This window comes from Gracilinanus agilis, chromosome 5, assembly GCF_016433145.1.
Source record: "Gracilinanus agilis isolate LMUSP501 chromosome 5, AgileGrace, whole genome shotgun sequence".
Lineage (NCBI taxonomy): Eukaryota > Metazoa > Chordata > Mammalia > Didelphimorphia > Didelphidae > Gracilinanus > Gracilinanus agilis.
In genome coordinates this window covers 305466005-305483798 of record NC_058134.1, presented here as the reverse complement: position 1 = coordinate 305483798, position 17794 = coordinate 305466005, and the positions used below count along the sequence as shown (strand labels likewise).

Genomic DNA, 17794 nt, shown 5'->3' with positions numbered 1-17794 from the left:
AGCCCGTCCCGCCCAGGGGAACGCCGTCGGCAGATCCCCAGCGCACGGGACCCACGGTGAGCCAAGGGGCCAATCCCGGCCCCGGCCCCGGCCTCGGGCCCGGGTCTCGCGCGCGCCCGGGTGTCCGCGCGCGGGGCTCGCCACCCTCCACCCAGAAAGATCGGGTGGGGGGCAGGCCCCCCGGGGGAAAACTCCCCCCTCCCCGTCCCCCCCGGGTCGAAGAGAAAACTTGGGAACAGCCCCGCCCAGCCTCGGAGCCCGCTTCCAGGCTGCATCAGCAGGGGGTACATAACGGATGCCCAAAGGGGTTAAGCGCTGGAGAGCTCCCTGGGGGGGGCCGGGAGCGTTGGTGGTGGGCGGCGGTGGGGAGCCCGCGCCCCAGGAGCCTTCCCGGTTCTCGGAAGTCAATCGCTTCTTTAGCCCGAGTAGCGTCGTGCTGAATGGGTGGAATGTCTGTTCCCTTCCGACCGATGGCAGATAGGTGGCACTAACCTTTGCATTGAACGCAGGGCCAGGGTAGGGGACCAGGTGTGTCCTTGGCAGAAACCATCGTGGCTCCTTATAGCAGGACTTGTCGACAAAAATCCTCCAAGTGGGAAAGCAGCGGCTGCGCCCAAAGAGGTGCTTTAATAAATGCTTTCTTTTATTTTTCTTTTTTGGTGAAGAGCATGTCCCACTGATTAAGTCCTGCCCGCTGTGGGCACAGCGCCAGGCCAGGTGCCTGGAAACCGACAAGCGAGCCCCTGCCCCCGTCCAGGAACTTTCTCCTGGGGTGAGGAAGGGCCAATAGGGAGGGAGGAAAGACTAGGTCTCTGGGCACACGCAGGAAGCCAGGACCAGGTAGAGTGAGCGCTCCTGCTGGCAGAAGGAAGGGTTCGAACTCTGAGGGCAGCCCTTAGCCACAGCAATCCAGGAGAACTCCCAGGAGGAGAGATGGAATCTGACATGGTTCTTAACAAGAAGACAAAGGGCTTCCACAGGTTGTTTGATAGTCTTGGGGAGCCAACAGCGTGTGAGATGACGAGTCTGGAGAGGCGGCTTGTTTTGGAGGGCCTTCAAGGCCAGGCTGAGGAGCAGCTGGTGCTTTCTTTTTCTCTCTCGAGTTTTGGAAGGTCCTTGAGCCAGGGACGTGGTCAGTGAGCCGTAGGAATATTGCTGTGCACAGGCCAGGGAGATGGGAGTGCAGAGGCCAAGGTGGGCAAACGGCCTTGCCTTGCGGAGGCTTCTCGCTCCTTCCGGACGCTAACGATCAAAGATAACGGGCTAATCTTTTTTCGCTAGTCACATGAACGATTTCTTTCCTAATGCAGGAAAAAGAGCCAAGAAAGGCAGAAATGATGAATTGTTAATTACAGCCAGTATGGATCAGAATTATGTTGAAAAGAGACTTTCATCAGTTTCACCTGATGAAGAAAGAAGAGAAGAAAATAGTTTGTATTTACAAATTAATTTATCAACTCGTTCAGGGAAAAGGTGTCTGGTAGCCTCTGAGATTGCTTTCATCCACACTTGCAGATAATAAGGCTCTGCACCTACCGTGCTGAGCAGGAGGAATTGTTAAGCAGCTAATTGGATTGGCCTTGGAAATGTCCATTGGATTGGGATTAGGCCTCCCTGACGCATTTTCACGAGAGTACTTTTTGCCAAACACTTTTAGCCATTCAGAACTTTGCTTTTCTGGCTCCCAGAAGCCTCTCTGGGAGTGAGGGGCACGTCATGGGGCGTTCCCTGGTTTCTGCAGTTCAGAGTGGGCAGAGGAAGGGGCAGTCTCCCTCTCTGGTCCCTTCTGGGCTTTCTGGGGAGTAGACATTAGAAACGCTGGAGTGGCGCAGAGGAGAGGAAGGGTCCTCCCGGTGTGGAGAAAGAAGAGTTGGTGACATCATTTTTCAAAAGCTGAATGATACACCAATCAACTCAGTTCTCAGATGGGGGTTGGGTTGGGGCTCAGGGGGCAGAAGCTTTCCCAAGGGTGCTTCGGGGAGCTCTCCCCGGTTTTTCTGGCTTCCCTTTGTATCCTGACACCAGTCTAGCTCACTTACTGTACCGCTTACGGCATGATCACCGACTGATCAGACTCGATCCATCATTGGCAGCTGAAAACTCTTTTCTGGAAAATGTGCTCTTGCCCTTCGGCGAGATTGCCGGATCTGTCGGTGAGCCGTGAGGAGAGGAGCTTTCTGGGTCAGTGCAGGGCTCTACCCAAGCACCGTTTAGAAGGCCTGTTCTACTTCAGTGCATTCCCTGGGCAGGAAAACTGGATGTTTAAAAAGCTAAGCCTCTATGATTCAGGATGACAGCAACTTTAGCGAGAGGCCTCACACCTAGAAGGGCTGTTCTGTAAAAGAGGAACCCCTTATCTTAAATAGGAAGCGACCAGGAAGGGAAGCACTTGTGCAGTGTCACAGAGATGGGAAGAGAACTGACTGGAAGTTAGACGCAGGTCCTCCGTTGTCTTTTGCTAGACAGATACGTTTCAGGGACTGAAATGCCTCATTTTTCAGAGGGTGGCGTGTGACTTAGTGTCTTCTGTGCCACTCACTGCTCCAAGGGTCCAGGGCCTTCCCTTCCTCCTCCTATGGCCTTTATTTACTCCAGGGAATGTTTAGGGGAGTGAAAAAGAGAAAGCCCATTCATTGGCAGTCCTGACTGAGCAGGCGCTGTTCCCTAAACCCTGTTCGATGACAGATGGAGGTGTGTTGGTTGCTTGTTGGTAGATGCTTTTCTTTTTCTTTTGTAGAAACAAACCAAGAAATTTCTCGAGAATCACCTCCTTCCCCCAAATTGGACAGATTCAAACTAGCAAGACACTTAACCGAAAAAGCGATCAAGGTATATAAATTCTCAACCCCGGGGCCGTGGGGGGACGGGGCTTTGCTCTAAGGGGAGATGCCTGATAGCGGTTCCTGCTTCTCTGCTGTCTATCCGACTGGAACACTCTGCAGCGAGGAAATTCATGATCCCTCATCTCTAACATGAACTTTGTGTGTCAATTATGCAAAAGCCTTTTCTGGCCAAATGGGGAGTATAATGGTGACGGGACTGAAGAGTGTTTTGTTTTTATTTTTATACTGTATATTGGTTCTAAGGCAGAAGAGCAGAAGCAGTAAGGGCTAGGCAATGGGGGTGAAGTGACTTGCCCAGGGTCACACAGCTGGGAAGTGTCTGAGGTCAGATTTGAACCTAGGACCTCCCTTCTCTAGGCCTGGCTCTCCATCCACTGAGCCACCCAGCTGCCCCCCCTGACTGAAGAAGAGTCTTTAAAGGGATCTTCTCATATTTGAGATGGGTTATAGGGATTATGTTGTGTTGAGTCCAGTGCCTTATTTTCTACAGTGATGTTTTTGTCAAGAGGGCCATCAGAGGATTGTTTGGGGCTCCCCATCGATCCCTGGCTGAGGTTACCGTGAACCTGTTTTCTTGGGGCAGAAGCCTCTTACTTTACTTCCTTTCTCTCCATGGCACTTGGGTAGCCATGTGAATGCATTTTTATCTTTCTTGAAAATAAAAGGGATTCATCCTGGATTTGGGGGCCGAGTGTTCACCCATTGCGCAGCTGTCTTGGGAACAAGGGACAAAAGCCTCGAAACATTTTCCTCCTTGTTTAGTTATACTAAGTCGGGCTTTGAGGAAATTTGAGAACATAAGAATTTCTTGTCCGGCTTTGTCACCTGGGCCACGCTGCAAGGTACACACGCTCCCTGTTACGTGTGCTGTTGCCCTGAGATACAGGTCGGTGTGACCCCCCCTGGGGTGCTAGTAACCCCCGGGATGGGGCATCTTCCCTTGATGCCTTTTGAGAGCCCCTTCTAAAGGTCCCGTGAGCCACGCTAGGCTTGATTGCCTCCATGCTAGATACTTTCCTTTCTACCTTCCTGCTCTCCATCCGGACTCAGATTCAAATTTAGGTCTTTCGATTTGGTCTTTTATGGTCTTCTCACTGCTTCCTGACTGGAGGACCCTCTCGAGAGGCCACAAGGGGGCCACTTGGACTAACTCTCTCCTCTCTTCTTTGACTCTCCGAAGTCGACTGTTTCTCTTTTGGAGTCTGAGCCCCCTTCTCCAGACACCCTGATGACAGTTCTAGTGACAAGGAAGCTCATGAGTTCCCCCAACAACCCCACCCATTTCTCAGTCTTCTTGTTAGTTTTGTTTTTTTCTGGAGAGTTGTAGCCATCTTATCTCCTTCTATAAGTTCCACCTCCTGAGGTTCTACCTACCTCCTGTTGGCCTCCAGGCTTTAGAGAACCCCGAGAGGTGAATCGCTAGACGGGAAGTTTGTTCTTCAGTTCAAGCTAGAGGCTCATGCCTTGCTGGTTAGCATAGACAGTGCTCTTCCTCCCAAACAGGCGTGCCCATTGAGCCCCTGCGTCTCTGTCAGCTGGAGGACTTTGGGCTTTCTCTTCCTGAACAGGCTGCCAGGTGGGCAGCGACCTAAAACGCTTGAAGAGCTAGGAAGGATTTCAGAGATCAAACTTGGCCAAAGGCCATTTCTGTCTGCTTTCTCTGACCTGGGGGGAGAGAGGGAGGGCATAAGGCTCACTAAAATGGGTTCGTGGACTCCACAGGGGCAATACGTCCTCCAAGGAGCTGTACTTTGTTTGCCAGCACCCCTCGGTCAGGCCTTCCTGATGTCTTGATGTGTTTTAGGAACTAGCCTGAAGTTCCCTGGACTTGGCAGGACCCAATCTTTCTGGGTGAGACATCTGACTGGTCTTTGAGTCCCAAAGTACAGTCTTTCTTGCCTTCCTACTTTCTCCCCTGAGCAGCTGAACAGTTCATGTTTATTTAATGTCCCCTCTGATACTTCCACATCCTTGCTTCCATAGCAGGGGGGCCTGAGGTTTCCCCTCTCCGTACTAAGAAAGGTAGAAGCTCGGACCTCTTGTCCCTGCACTTGCCATCTTTGTACTGGGTTGAACCCCTGGTGTTCCCGGTGAATGTTTCTTTGCTTATTCATTCTACACCCTGCCACGGATTGGAGTTACTGCTGGGACACAGCCGAGATCATTGCTGGAGAATCTCCTGAGTGAAAGCGCTGGCCACTTAGAGATTGATCTAAGCCCCCCCCCCACCCCACCCCCACACACAGACAGGAGGCCCATCCCAATTCTGTTTGTCCATTGGCTCACCTTCCTACTCCCCTTGGCTTATAGAACTTCCAGAATTCCTCCTTCCTAACACCCCTGTGAGGCAGAATGTGCATCTGCTAATCCCATCTCCCAAAGTCATTTCTATGTAAGAGCTGCCTTCCAGCTTGGAGGTTTGGGCTCTGTCCTCTGACCCAGGTGGCCTGAGACAAATGAAGTGATTTGCTCTAGGTTAAATAATGACTAGACTTGACCCAAGATGTGATGTCCGGGCAAATGGTCTTTCAGCTGCACTGCAGTTCCTCTCAAAGATGACTTCTTTCCTCTCACCTCCCTTTCTTCTTCCCTCCCTCCCTCCTTTCTTTCTTCCTCCCCTTTTTTCTTCCTTTCTTCTCCCTTCTTCCCTTTCTTCTCCCTCATTCCTTCTCTCCCTCTTTTCCTTCCTCCTCTCCTTCCTTTTTTCTTTCCTCCTCACATTCCTTCCTCTTTCCTTTCTTCTCCCTTCTTCCCTTTCTTCTCCCTCATTCCTTCTCTCTTTTCCTTCCTCCTCTCCTTCCTTTCTTCTTTGCCTCCTTTTTTCTTTCCTCCTCACATTCCTTCCTCTTTCCTTTCTTCTCTCTTCTTCCCTTTCTTTCCTCTCATTTTGGCTCCTTTCCTCCCTCCTTTTCTTCCTCTCTTTTCCTTTCTCCATTTCCTTCCTCTCTCCCTCTTTTCTTCCTCCTCTCCTTCCTTTTTTCTTTCCTCCTCACATTCCTTCCTCTTTCCTTTCTTCTCCCTTCTTCCCTCTCTTTCCTCTCATTTTGGCTCCTTTCCTCCCTCCCTTCCTCTTTTCCTTCCTTCTTCCCCTCCCTCCTCCACTGAAGCTGACAGACTTCTAAGCATGGGATGGACACTCAGAGATGCTGCTCCTGGGCCAGCAGCTGCTGGGCTCCATAGGTGGCGTGCAGTGAGGTCAGGGGACTGTTACTGCTTTTCTTTTCTTTTCAGATACCATGGACCTTGCGGTAATACAGGAAGCTTGGGTTCTTTGCTTGTTTGTGTCTCACTTTGCCCAAACTCTTTCTGAGTTAAATAAAGCAGATCAGGTTTTACCAGAATGTGTGTCGTGCACCTTTTGCAGTGTAGTACACGGAGCTGGTGAAGACCATTTCCTTTGAGGGTTCTGTTTGGGGTGAGAGGCCAAAGGAAGACAGCAATTGAACTCCTTGGGGAGGTTTAATCCTCGCTTCCTTAACTGTTGCGTAGACTTTCTTCTTCTCCGTAACCGAGGCAGCACCTTGGGACAGAAAGCATTCCTAGAGGTGCTGGAGGGCCAGGAGGATCCATCAGAAAACAGCGATGGCCTCACGGTTGGTGCCAGTCCAGCTGCTTCTAGCTGGGTAGTGTTGGGTGTTTTCAGAGCCTGCTACAATGGGGGCCTGGAGGGGAGGAGCTGGAAATCATCCCCAGGACTTGAAAAACTTGGCTGTGTGGCACCCAAGTTTACCCAGCTAAGAAAGTGGTGGACCTCTCAGGAGTCAGTGGCCGTTGATCCCGGGTGTTCTTTGGCCAAGTGTGTTGAGTAGAGAAGTCGGGGTAGATGGGGGAGGTAGGGGTGGGAAGTGAGGTGGGGGGGGAGCCACAAACTCAGAACATCCACTGAGCATATTGATGTAGCCGCCAAGGTAGGGAAGTGAAACAGATCCTGGGAAAGCTAGATGGGAGCACTGAGAAGGGAAAATGAACTGTGAAGCAATTTGCATTTTGGAGACAGTAGGCTGATGTGGTGGACCCACTCCCTCCAAAGTCTCGAGAGGCTTCGTGCTCCCTTGGGCCTATAGCGGGACACCATCTACCTTCCCTCCCCTCTCCATCTCCCACAAACCTGAGTTACTTCAGAGAAAGCCTAAATGCCTGAATCAGATAGTCTAAAGGCATGATTTGGTTCTGGGATTGAGCTGGTTACTAGATCTGATTCTGGGAACTGGATCCCAAACTCCCGCTGTTGTGGGGATCATTTCTGGGGAGTTGGGCTAAGGGGGAGGATCACGAGAGTGTGAGCTCTTTGAAGGCAGGGACTGTTTTTTGCCTTTCTTTGTGTCTCCGTGGCACAAAGTAAGAGTTTAGTAAATGCTTTTCGGCTCTGGTAAACTTCATTAGGATACTTGCACACAAAGTTCAGCCTTCATTGAAGAATGTTCCTCACTTGGTATTTAGGGATTTCTGTGGGATAAAGAACAGAAGACATTTCTTTGATCAGTCAAGTCATAGAATATTGATCATTTTTCTATGGCAGAACATCCTCCCTTCTGTATCATATTTGCTGTCTTAGAAGTTGTTCTATCCCATGAGACGGTCAACTTGGGATTTGCGAGGAGTTGCAAGGAAAAGAGAGACAGAGAGACGGAGAGAAAAGAGATGTAGAAAGGAATAATATTAATGAGAATCATAATAATAGGTACTGTTTATCTTTTAATGTGTCACCTACTGGCTGGGAGACTTCTTTGGTGTCTGGGCAACTCTCTTATACTCTAGGTACAGAGAAAGTGCCACCTTGTGTAGAAGGAGCCTCCTTCCCTTGAGAGTTGCCTAAACCAATGAAATCATAGAGCCAGTTCCTATCCTGTTGATGAATGAATGAATGAATGAATGAATGAATGAATGAATGAATGAAAAAAGTATTTATGGGGCAGCTAGGTAGCTCAGTGGATTGAGAGTCAGGCCTAGAGAACGGGAGGTCCTAGGTTAAATCCGGCCTCAGACACTTCCCAGCTGTGTGACCCTGGGCAAGTCACTTGACCCCTATTGCCCACCCTTACACTCTTCCTCCTAGGAGCCAATACATAAAAGTTAAGGGTTTAAAAAAAAAAGAATTAACTTGTTATTCAGTACCTCTGAAAGAAGAAGTAGTAGTAGTAGTAGTAGTAGTAGTAGTAGTAGTAGTAGTAGTAGTAGTAGTGGTAATAGGCAGCATTGAAGAAAAATATAATTTTATTGGATTTATTATATGAATTCTGCTGAAGTATTATGTCAGGTGATGGTTTGGAAAACTATGGAAAAGCATGGAAAACCATGAGAACTCATATTTTTGTGCAGGGCTGTTGGCCTGGCTCTTTGGCTCTGCCTTGTCTAATATTTTGGGCAATTTTTTTGGATGAAGAGTTAGAGGGTCCACTTATCAGATCTGTGGAAGACCCAGTGCTGGAAAGGATTAGAGTGTTGGCTAGGGACCTGAGGAGTGAGTAGTTGCCATCGACGAATGCCAATGTTATGTTCTCTAGTGAAGCAGAAAACGATCGTGTTGTTTGCCAGGACTTGATCACGGGGGTCTTGGCAACCTGAAATGATGAGCTGGATATATTAAGTAAAAATGTAATTGGGCTCAATTTAAAGCAGGCGTTCCCAAATGTTTTTGGCCTACCGCCCCCTTTCCAGAAAAAATATGACTTAGCCCCCTGGAAATTAATTTTTTTTAAATTTTAATAGCAATTAATAGGAAAGAGAAATGCACCTGTGGCCATCACCACTCCCCTGGATCACTGCAGCACCCACCAGGGGGCAGTAGCGCCCACTTTGGGAATCACTGATTTAAAGTCTTATATTTTGTTCCCCCAAATCTATCAGCAGCAAAGTTTTGGAGAGACACAGCTAGAGGGTTGTTTATATGGGAAAAAAGTGGTGACTGAAGAGGACAGCGGGCTCAGTAGGCCATGGAAGCTGAGAAAATCAAAAGCCTCTTATCATATGTGAAGGGGCACAAAGGAAGGATTCAGAAGCAATGGGTTCTACTTTCCTGGAAGCCCTAGAGTAGAGGCTGGATGGACATTTGTTACTGAAATCAGAGGAGGGATTTCTGTTCGTGGAAAGTTTGGGCTCGATCAAGGATGCTTAGGCTTTTGTGTGTCATGGACCCCCTTGGCAGTCAATATGGAAGCGAATCCTATTGAAATAGTGACCAGAATGTTTTAACGCTTAGTTAAGAGGCCCTGGTCTAAAACCATGTTTGCAGTTCCTTCTACCGTGCAGATTCTGTGACTTTTCATGACAGTACAGAGTAGTCTGATCTCCGGCTTCCCTCACAAATCTAGAGCTTTCTTTCCCTCAGCGAGGATGTGCTGATTCCTTGGCCTCTGCCCAGTGCGAGTCTTGTGTGCTCAGATCAGTCATGGTGACTGTTCTTGGGGCAAACGAAGACTGTTCACATTGTTACCACCAGCAAGATGGGTGGCTTGGAATGGAACATGCTTTGGAGGAGTCCTTGAGGCTCTTGAGGGTGCAGAACTAGCACAAGAGAAGGCTGATGCCTTGAAATGTGTTTAGGTTTTCTTTGGGAAGAAATCAAGTCAAGCATGTATTAAGCACTCTTAGTAAAAGGGAAGAAAAGACTTTGCTGTAGGTAGAATGAAGCTGATAAACAATCCTTTGTTAAGGTTACCAAAAAACCTCAACAGCCCTGGCCCTCTGGGGATGCCGTGCCACTGCCATGGTGGGCGATGGCACAGATAACTGAGGGAGAGCAGCATTCTTCCAAAATAAACACTGAATAATCTGAGGGCAGGAGGAGCCCTCACAATTGGGAAAATTAGGAAAGGCTTCCTGGAAGAAATGCCTTGAAACAGCATAGGGAAGACTTCCACAGGGCAGGCGGAGGGGCAGGGATGCTCTTCCACTTGGGGACAGTTCATATTATTAGGAAGTTTTTTTCTTCAAGGGACCCTAAATCTGCCTTTCTGCTATCTCGGTTCATTTTTCCTAGTTCTGACAGTTGCCTTAAGGTACTTGACAGCACCTGACATATTCCCTGCCTGCTAAGACTATTTTCCTAGTTAAACAATCCAATCTTTCCTCAGATGGCATGACCTCAAGTCATCTCACTCTTTTCCTCTTTGAAACTTCTGGAGACTTTCCAGCTTGTATAAGGGTCCCAGAACTGAATTCAGTGGAATGACCATTTCTCAATGCAGCCTAGGAAAGATCTTGAGTTTTTCAAGCCGTCATGTCATAGTGCAGCTTCACTGAGGTTTGCTCTATTCCATAAGAACTATCAAATTTAAAAAAAATTAACTTTAATCAGCCCAAATCTCCTATCTTATTGGTCCATCCCAATCCTCCCTCCCCTAATTTATTTATTTAATTTTAATTTATTTTTATTTTATTTATTAATTATGAAAAATTTTCCATGGTTGCATGATTCATCTTCTTTCCCTCCCCTCCTCCATCCCCTTCCGGTAGCCGATGCACAATTCCCCTGGGTTTTACATGTGTCATTGATCAGGACCTATTTCCATATTATTGATATTTGCACTGGGGTGATCGCTTAGAGTCTACATCCCCAATCCTATCCCCAGTCGTTTTTCTGTGTTTCCGCTCCCACAGTTCTTTCTCTGGATGTGGATGGTGCTCTTTCTCATAAGTCCCTCAGAACTGTCCTGGATACTGCTAGTGGAGAAGTCCCTTACAATCAATTGTGCCACAGTGTATCCCTCCCCTAATTTAAAGATCACAAGAAAAACAAAACACATCGCAAAAATAATAGTCAATCAAAACAAATGAATATGTTGGTCATGTCCAAAAAATAATGATCTCATTCTTCATTTGAGTAGGTAGCATGCTTCTTCATTGGTTCTCTGGAATCCTGGTTGGTCATTTCACTGATAAAAGGGTACAACACAATAGTATTCCATCACATTTATATACTATAACTTGTTAATTCATACCAATTTCTGCACCTCTCCTTGGATTCCCATTCTTTTTTTCTGTACCCTGATTATGTGAGATCATTTCCCCTAAGCTTCCCTCCCCTCCCCCCCACAGATCACCATCATAACGGAACCTCTTCTGGACCTTGTCTGATTGGATTCCTTCTATGAACCTTGATAATAGGAGGGACACACATGTCATCTCCCCATATTAGAATATAAGCAACTCATCCTCCTTTAGTCCTTTATCATTTTTCATACATGTTTACCTTTTGATGTTTCTTTGGACTCTTGTGTTTCAACTTCATAGTTTCTCTGTACCTCTGGCCTTTTCATCAGGAATCCTTGGAAGTCTACTTTTAAAAAAATACTTTTTTCCCCCCTGTAAGATTATTCTCAGTTTTGCTGGGGTTGTATGACCAGACTCTCTGCCTTCTGGAATATTGTATACAAGGCTCTCCATTCTTTCATAAATGTGACTAGTAATTCATGCCCAAGTACTTGAATTCTTTCTTTCCTTCTGATTGCTTGCAGTATTTTTTCTTTGACCTGGAAGCCCTGGATTTTGGCAATGATGTTTCTTTCAGTTTTCATGATGGGGTTTTTTTTGGAGATGACAAGAATTCTTTGTTTCTACTTTGCCCTCTAATTTTTTTTAACCTTTACCTTCTGTCTTAGAATTGATACTATCTGTTCTAAGGTAGAAGAACGGTAAGGGCTAGGCAATTGGGGTTAAGTGACTTGCCCAGGGTCATCTAGCTGGGAAGTATCCGAGATCACATTTGAATTTGGGACCTCCCTTCTCCAGGCCTGGCTCTCTATCCAGTAGGTCACCTAGATGCTCCTGCCCTCTAGTTCTAAGGGATTTGAGAAGTTTTACTATTTCTTGAAATATGATGTCATGGCTCTTTTTTTTTTATCATGGCTTTTAGTAGGTTAGTCCAGTAATTTTTTTTCTCAGTCTGTTTTACATTTCAAAAATACATTATATTTTCTTCTACTTAGTGCCTACTCTGTGCCAAACACTTTGCTAAGCATTTTTACAAATAATATCTCATTGGTTTCTGTTTGGTCTACTCATCTTCAGGGAATTTGTTGCATGGACAAGGTTTTGTACCTCTTATGTCAAGCTGTTAATCCATTATCCCTCTATAATTTTCACTTCTTTTTAAATTTTTTTTCCTCTTCCAGGAATTTTAGTTATTAGTGCCAAGCTATATTTTTCTCTGAGATACTTCTCTGTTATCAAATGTCCTTTGAGCATCCTAGGGTATAAAGACATCTTTTGTTTGCTCATTTTTCCACTCTTTGACTTTTGGACCTGCTGATGTTGTTAAGGCTGAACTCTCAGCACATCTGAAGGGAAGGTCTGGGCTGGTCCTGAAGCTGCTTTCTCAGGACCTCAGGGGTTAGCTTTCAGTACCCCCAAACTAGTCTGATCCAGGGCAAAGTTTGCTCTCCTCTGCACTGTTCAGTTGTTGACCTGAGTCTGAGTCTTGGCAAGAGTAGACACTGCTGGCCTCTGCCCCTGTAAGCCAGCTGAGAAGCTCTATGAGTTCAATGGCAGAATTATAGGCTCCCTTTTGGTCTGGGATTTGTGTTTTGGTTATTTCTCTATAGCCTGGGCTCTGATGCTAGAAATGAGGCTCTGGTTCGATTGTGGGATCGGAGACAAATCACCGAGGTTTGCTTCTGCACTTCCTTTCTCAGTACAATGTGGAGGACCTGGAATAAGTCCCCTTCTCATTCCAGTTTGAATCTGTGACCTGGAACTGGGGAGTGGGTGACAAAACTCAGTTCCCACCTGTCTCCACTGAGGTACCTCCATATGGGCATGACCTCGGTGCACAGTCAGTCCCTGGACACTAGAGTGCTTCCAGGAAACTCATCCCCAGTTTTTGCAGACCTCTCTGTATCCCTGTACAGATCAGGGACAAACAAAGGACTCATTGTGACTTTTTTCCTGGATTTCCCCATCGGACTCCAAGCTGGTGCATTTTCTAGATCTGGTTGGAGGAATCTGTGTGACCAAAGCCCCCACACTGCTTCCTGTCACTTCTCCATCCTGGTTCCACCTGCAGGAACTATTATTTATGTAGGCTTCCATCTTTCTTTCTTTTTTTTTTTTATTTATGGTAGGCTTCCATCTTTCTTTTTCTTTTTCTTTTTTTAACCCTTACCTTCTGTCCTGGAGTCAATACTGTGTATTGGTTCCAAGGCAGAACAGTGGTAAAGGCTAGGCAGTGGAGGCCAAGTGACTTGCCCAGGGTCACATAGCTAGGAAGTGTCTGAGGCCAGATTTGAACCTAGAACCTCCTGTCTCTAGGCCTGGCTCCCAATCCACTGAGCTACCCAGCTGCCCCCTAGCTCCCCGTTTTTAATAGAATTAAAAGCAAATTGCTCTACTGTCCAGGCTCTCTGAAATCTGCCAGCCAGCCACCTTTCCAGTCTGATGTCAGAATCTTTCTTGTGATCCATTTCTGCCTCACCATTTTGCCTTTTTCTGCCCTTGTCCACGACACCATCGTACCTTTCCCATTTTGTGGTCTTATCTTTTTTTTTTTTTTTTGGTAATACAAGAGTTCTTAATTTTATTTTATGGAACAAAAGGTGAAAGTTCTGAGGTAGTCAGAGATTTTTAACATGATGCCTCTGAACATGGTGTTATATATAAATATATATATTTAATATATTAATATATAAATTTAATATATAAATATAAATATACATTTTAATAACCATTTCAATATAATTGGTTCCCTTTGTAATATATTGTTTTATTTAATGTACTTAAATACTTATTGAAGGGGCTCCATAGGCTTCATCAGACTGCCAAAGGGGTCCAACAACGCCAAAAAAATGTAAAGAACCTATGGGTTGAAAGGCTTGTCCATGATTATATGACTAATAATAACAATAATAATATCTTGCATTCATATAGTGTTGTCAGGAATGCAAAATGCTATGTATATATTTTCTCATCTAATTCTCAAAGACCTTGTGAGGTAGATGCAACTCTTACCCTCATTTCAGACAAGAAAATTTAGGCAGAAAGCATTAAGTAACTTGAATAGTTAGTGTCACATAGCAATAAGTTTCCTGAGCCTGGATTTGAACTAGTCTTCTTGATTCTGGGTCCATTGTTATATCTTCTGAGCCATCTCTTTTTTTTTTTAATTTGAAAAATTTTACTTAATTATTTAATTTATAACATTTCTCCATGGTTATAGGATTCATGTTCTTTCCCTCCTCTCCTCCCATCCCCCTCCTGTAGCCAATGAGCAATTCCACTAGGTTTTGCATGTGTCATTGATCAGGTCTTGTCTTTTTTCAAGGCTTAATCCAGATGCCTCCTTCCATAGTACCTTCTCTTACAGCTTTACTGAGTTACAGAATCTAGAACAGGAACACTTTTTAGAGGCTGTCTGACAGATGACAAACTAAGGAATGTTGGTTAGGAAGATAGATAATTGTATGTAAGGAATTTTGTAAATCTTAGATTTATATTAAATCCAAGATATAATTATTATTATTGCTCAAAGTAATACTGATAAATGGTGGAAGCATAACCAGAGTCTTGGTCTTCTCAATCTGAGCCAATTTTTGTCATGTGCTTCAAACTCTGAGGTCAGTATTATAGACCCCGCTTGTATTATGAATTTGGGATTCCTTCAATACTTAAAAATGCTTTCTTTTTATTTTAGGACAAGAAGATATTTTCCATCTATGGACATTACCCGGTAATCCGTAACACTCTACGAAGAAAAGGATGGGTGGAGAAGAAATTCAACTGTTTATCAAAGGTGGTGCCAAATGGTGAAGAAGAATGTGAAGGTGACCCTGGTAGTGTATCAAATGGTTGTAATATTGTTCATGCAGTGGATAGAGAGCCAGCCTTGGAAACAGGAGGTCCTACGTTCGAACACCTTAGGGTCGTCTTAGCTGTGTGACCCCAGACAAGTCACTTAACTGCAAACCTTAGTGCTCTTCTGCCTTGGAACTGATATTTAGTATTGATTCTAAGACATAAAGTAATGAATTTTTTTAAGGGAGAAAAAAGAATAGGGTGAAATCTAATTCAGAATAATGAATTTGATCTCCAAGATATCCTGGAGATTGGAGTAATGAGAACCTTGACTAGATTGTGATTAGGAAAGTATATACTTTTGAATGAAAGGAATAGGTTAAGTTTAAGGGGGCAGAGGCAAAAGTAGCATTGAATATTGAGATAATATTCATGTGAAACAATCTAGGAATCAAACAGGGGAAAGAACATGATAGGAAAGCATTTGGGTGATCCTAGTGATTTGGTTTTCTTCACTCTTTTGAAAAATCGTATTAACCATTGATTTATCTATTTTATTGTTTTTTCCCCATGAAACCAATTCCTAGTTTTATTTTAAAATGTAATGGCTTTCTTACATTTAATTTTATTAATATCACCTTTAAGTTTTAGTATCTCTAATTTGGTGTTTAATTGGGAATTTTCATTTATTTATTTGTTTTTATTTACTTTATTTTTTTTTTGCACTTTGAAAAATTTTATTTAATTAATTGATTTAGAATATTTTTCCATAGTTACATGATTCATGTTCTTTCCTCCCCTTCCTCCCATAGCCAATGAGTAATTCCACTGGGTTTTACATATGTCATTGGTCAAGACCTATTTCCATATTATTAATATTTGCGTTAGGGTGATCATTTAGAGTCTACATCCCCCCAATAATGTCCCCATTGACCCATGTGATCAAGCAATTGTTTTTCTTCTGTGTTTCTACTTCCACAGTTCCTTCTCTGGATGTGAATAGCGTTCTTTCTCATAAGTCTCTCAGAATTGTCCTGGATTCTTGCATTGCTGCTAGTAGAGAAGTCCATTACATTCGGTTGTGCCACAGTGTATCCATCTCTGTGTATAATGTTCTCCTGGTTCTGCTCCTTTTACTCTGCATCAATTCCTGGAGGTCGTTCCAGTTCACATGGAATTCCTCCAGTTCATTATTCCTTTTAGCACAATAGTATTCCATCACCAACAGATACCACAATTTGTTCAGCCATTCCCCAATCAAATGGCATCCCCTCATTTTCCAATTTTTTGCCACCACTAAGAGTGTGACTATAAATATTTTTGTACAAGTCTTTTTCCTTATCATCCCTTTGGGGTATAAACCCAGCAGTGGTATGGCTGGATCAAAGGGCAGGCAGTCTTTTAAAGCCCTTTGGGCATAGTTCCAAATTGCCTTCCAGAATGGTTGGATCAATTCACAACTCCACTAGCGATGCATTAATATCCCTAATTGGGGTTTTTTAATTTGTTCTTTTTCTAGTTTTTAAAAATTGTATACTCAATTTATTGATCTGTTTTTTCTTTATTTTACTGATGTAAGCATTTTCCTCTGATTACTGCTTTTGCAGCATCCCATGAGTTTTGGAATGTTGTCTCATCACTCCTTTTAATAAAATTATTATTTCTATGATTTGTTCCTTGGCCCATTCATTCTTTAAAATTAGGTTAGTTAGTCTCCAATTAATTTGTAACCCGTATTTTCACGGTCCTTTATTAAATGTAATTTTATTGCAATATGATCTAATTAGGATGCATTTAATATTTCTGCTTTTCACTATGAGGTTCTTATGCCTTAATATATGGCCAGTTTTTGTAAAGGTGCCATGTGCTATTGAGTAAAAAGTATATTCCTTTCTATTCCCATTCAATTCTCTTTAGATGTCTATTATATATAACTTATCTAAGATTTTATTCTCTTTGACTTCATTGACTATATCTCTGACTTTTTTTCTAATTTTTTTTGGGTTAGATTTGTCAAGTTCTGAGAAAGGAAGGTTGAAGTCGTCCTCCACTCTTACAGTTTTTTTTAAACCTTTACTTTCTGTCTTAGAATTAATAGTAAGTATTGATTCCAAGATAGAATAGCAGGAAGGGCTAGGCCATTGGACTAAGTAGCTTGCCCAGGGTCACACAGCTAGGAAGGCCAGATTTGAACCCAGGATTTTCCATATTCAGATCTGACTATCCACTGAACCATCTAGCTTCTCCCCCACTATTATAGTTTTGCTCTCCATTTCTACCTAGAATTCATTTCTCTTTTCCTTTATTAATTTGGATGCTGTACCATTTGGTAAATAATATGTTTATTATCTCTGATATATTTTAACATAAAATAGTTTTCCTGCTTATCTCTTTTAATTAAATATTTTAGTTTTAACTTTATCTGAGATCATGATTCCTGCCCCTGCTTTTTTTTTTTACATCATCTTAAGCATAATCAGTTCTACTCTAACTCTTTATTTTTGCTCTATGTGTGTCTCTTATTTTAAAATGTGTTTCTCAAATATTGTCTGGTTCTGGTTTTTTATCCATTCTTATGGATGAATTCGTTCCATTTATATTCAAAGTTTTACCTGTTAATTGCATATTTCCCTCTATTCTATTTTTTCCTCCTTGTCACTGTTTTCAGAGCTCTGCCTGGGGGTCTTTGACTTTTTGGTTATTCCGTTATATTATGATCCAAGGCCAGGTGTGGTCACTTTTCTTCTTACTTATACCTTGGTTTATGAATGACTTCAGGTGGTCTTTTTCCACCCTTGAGCTCTGACCAGGCGCCACCAGCCTCCATTCTTTTAAGGCTGCAAGCATCAAAATTCATCCTTCTGCCCTGAACTAAATCCAGGGACTCTACTGTCCTTTGAGTGACGACAATAATCAGGGCTGTGCCCCTTTATACTGGCACTCATTGGCATGTGCTTGCTACTCCTCCCCATAGCTATAGCCTGGGATAATGTCTGATCAGTGTGCTCTGAGTCCAGTGTCAGCAGAGAATCTGCACAATTTTCCCCTAATCAATCCCTGGACCCCTACACAGTCTGTGGGATGAAAGCCTCTGAAGCCCCAGATACTGCCAACACAGCTGCCCCAGGCTGGCTCTTTGTTGATGCAGTAGTATCTGTACTTTGCTCAAGCCAGACTTACTACCCTACAGTCTAATCTTTCCTAACATCTCCCTGAGTTGTCTT

General features: G+C 44.1%; 1 protein-coding gene across 1 annotated transcript in view; it reads left to right on the top strand.

Moving 5' to 3' along the window:
• Window positions 1-17794, top strand: part of TTLL8 (tubulin tyrosine ligase like 8) — a 111621-nt gene continuing 93827 nt past the window's right edge. Inside the window, exons 1-4 of the mRNA XM_044679286.1 lie at window positions 1-56; window positions 1311-1430; window positions 2738-2829; window positions 14470-14623. Coding sequence (XP_044535221.1) covers window positions 1361-1430; window positions 2738-2829; window positions 14470-14623 — 316 coding nt within the window. The 5' untranslated portion in view covers window positions 1-56; window positions 1311-1360. The remainder of the gene's footprint in view (window positions 57-1310; window positions 1431-2737; window positions 2830-14469; window positions 14624-17794) is intronic.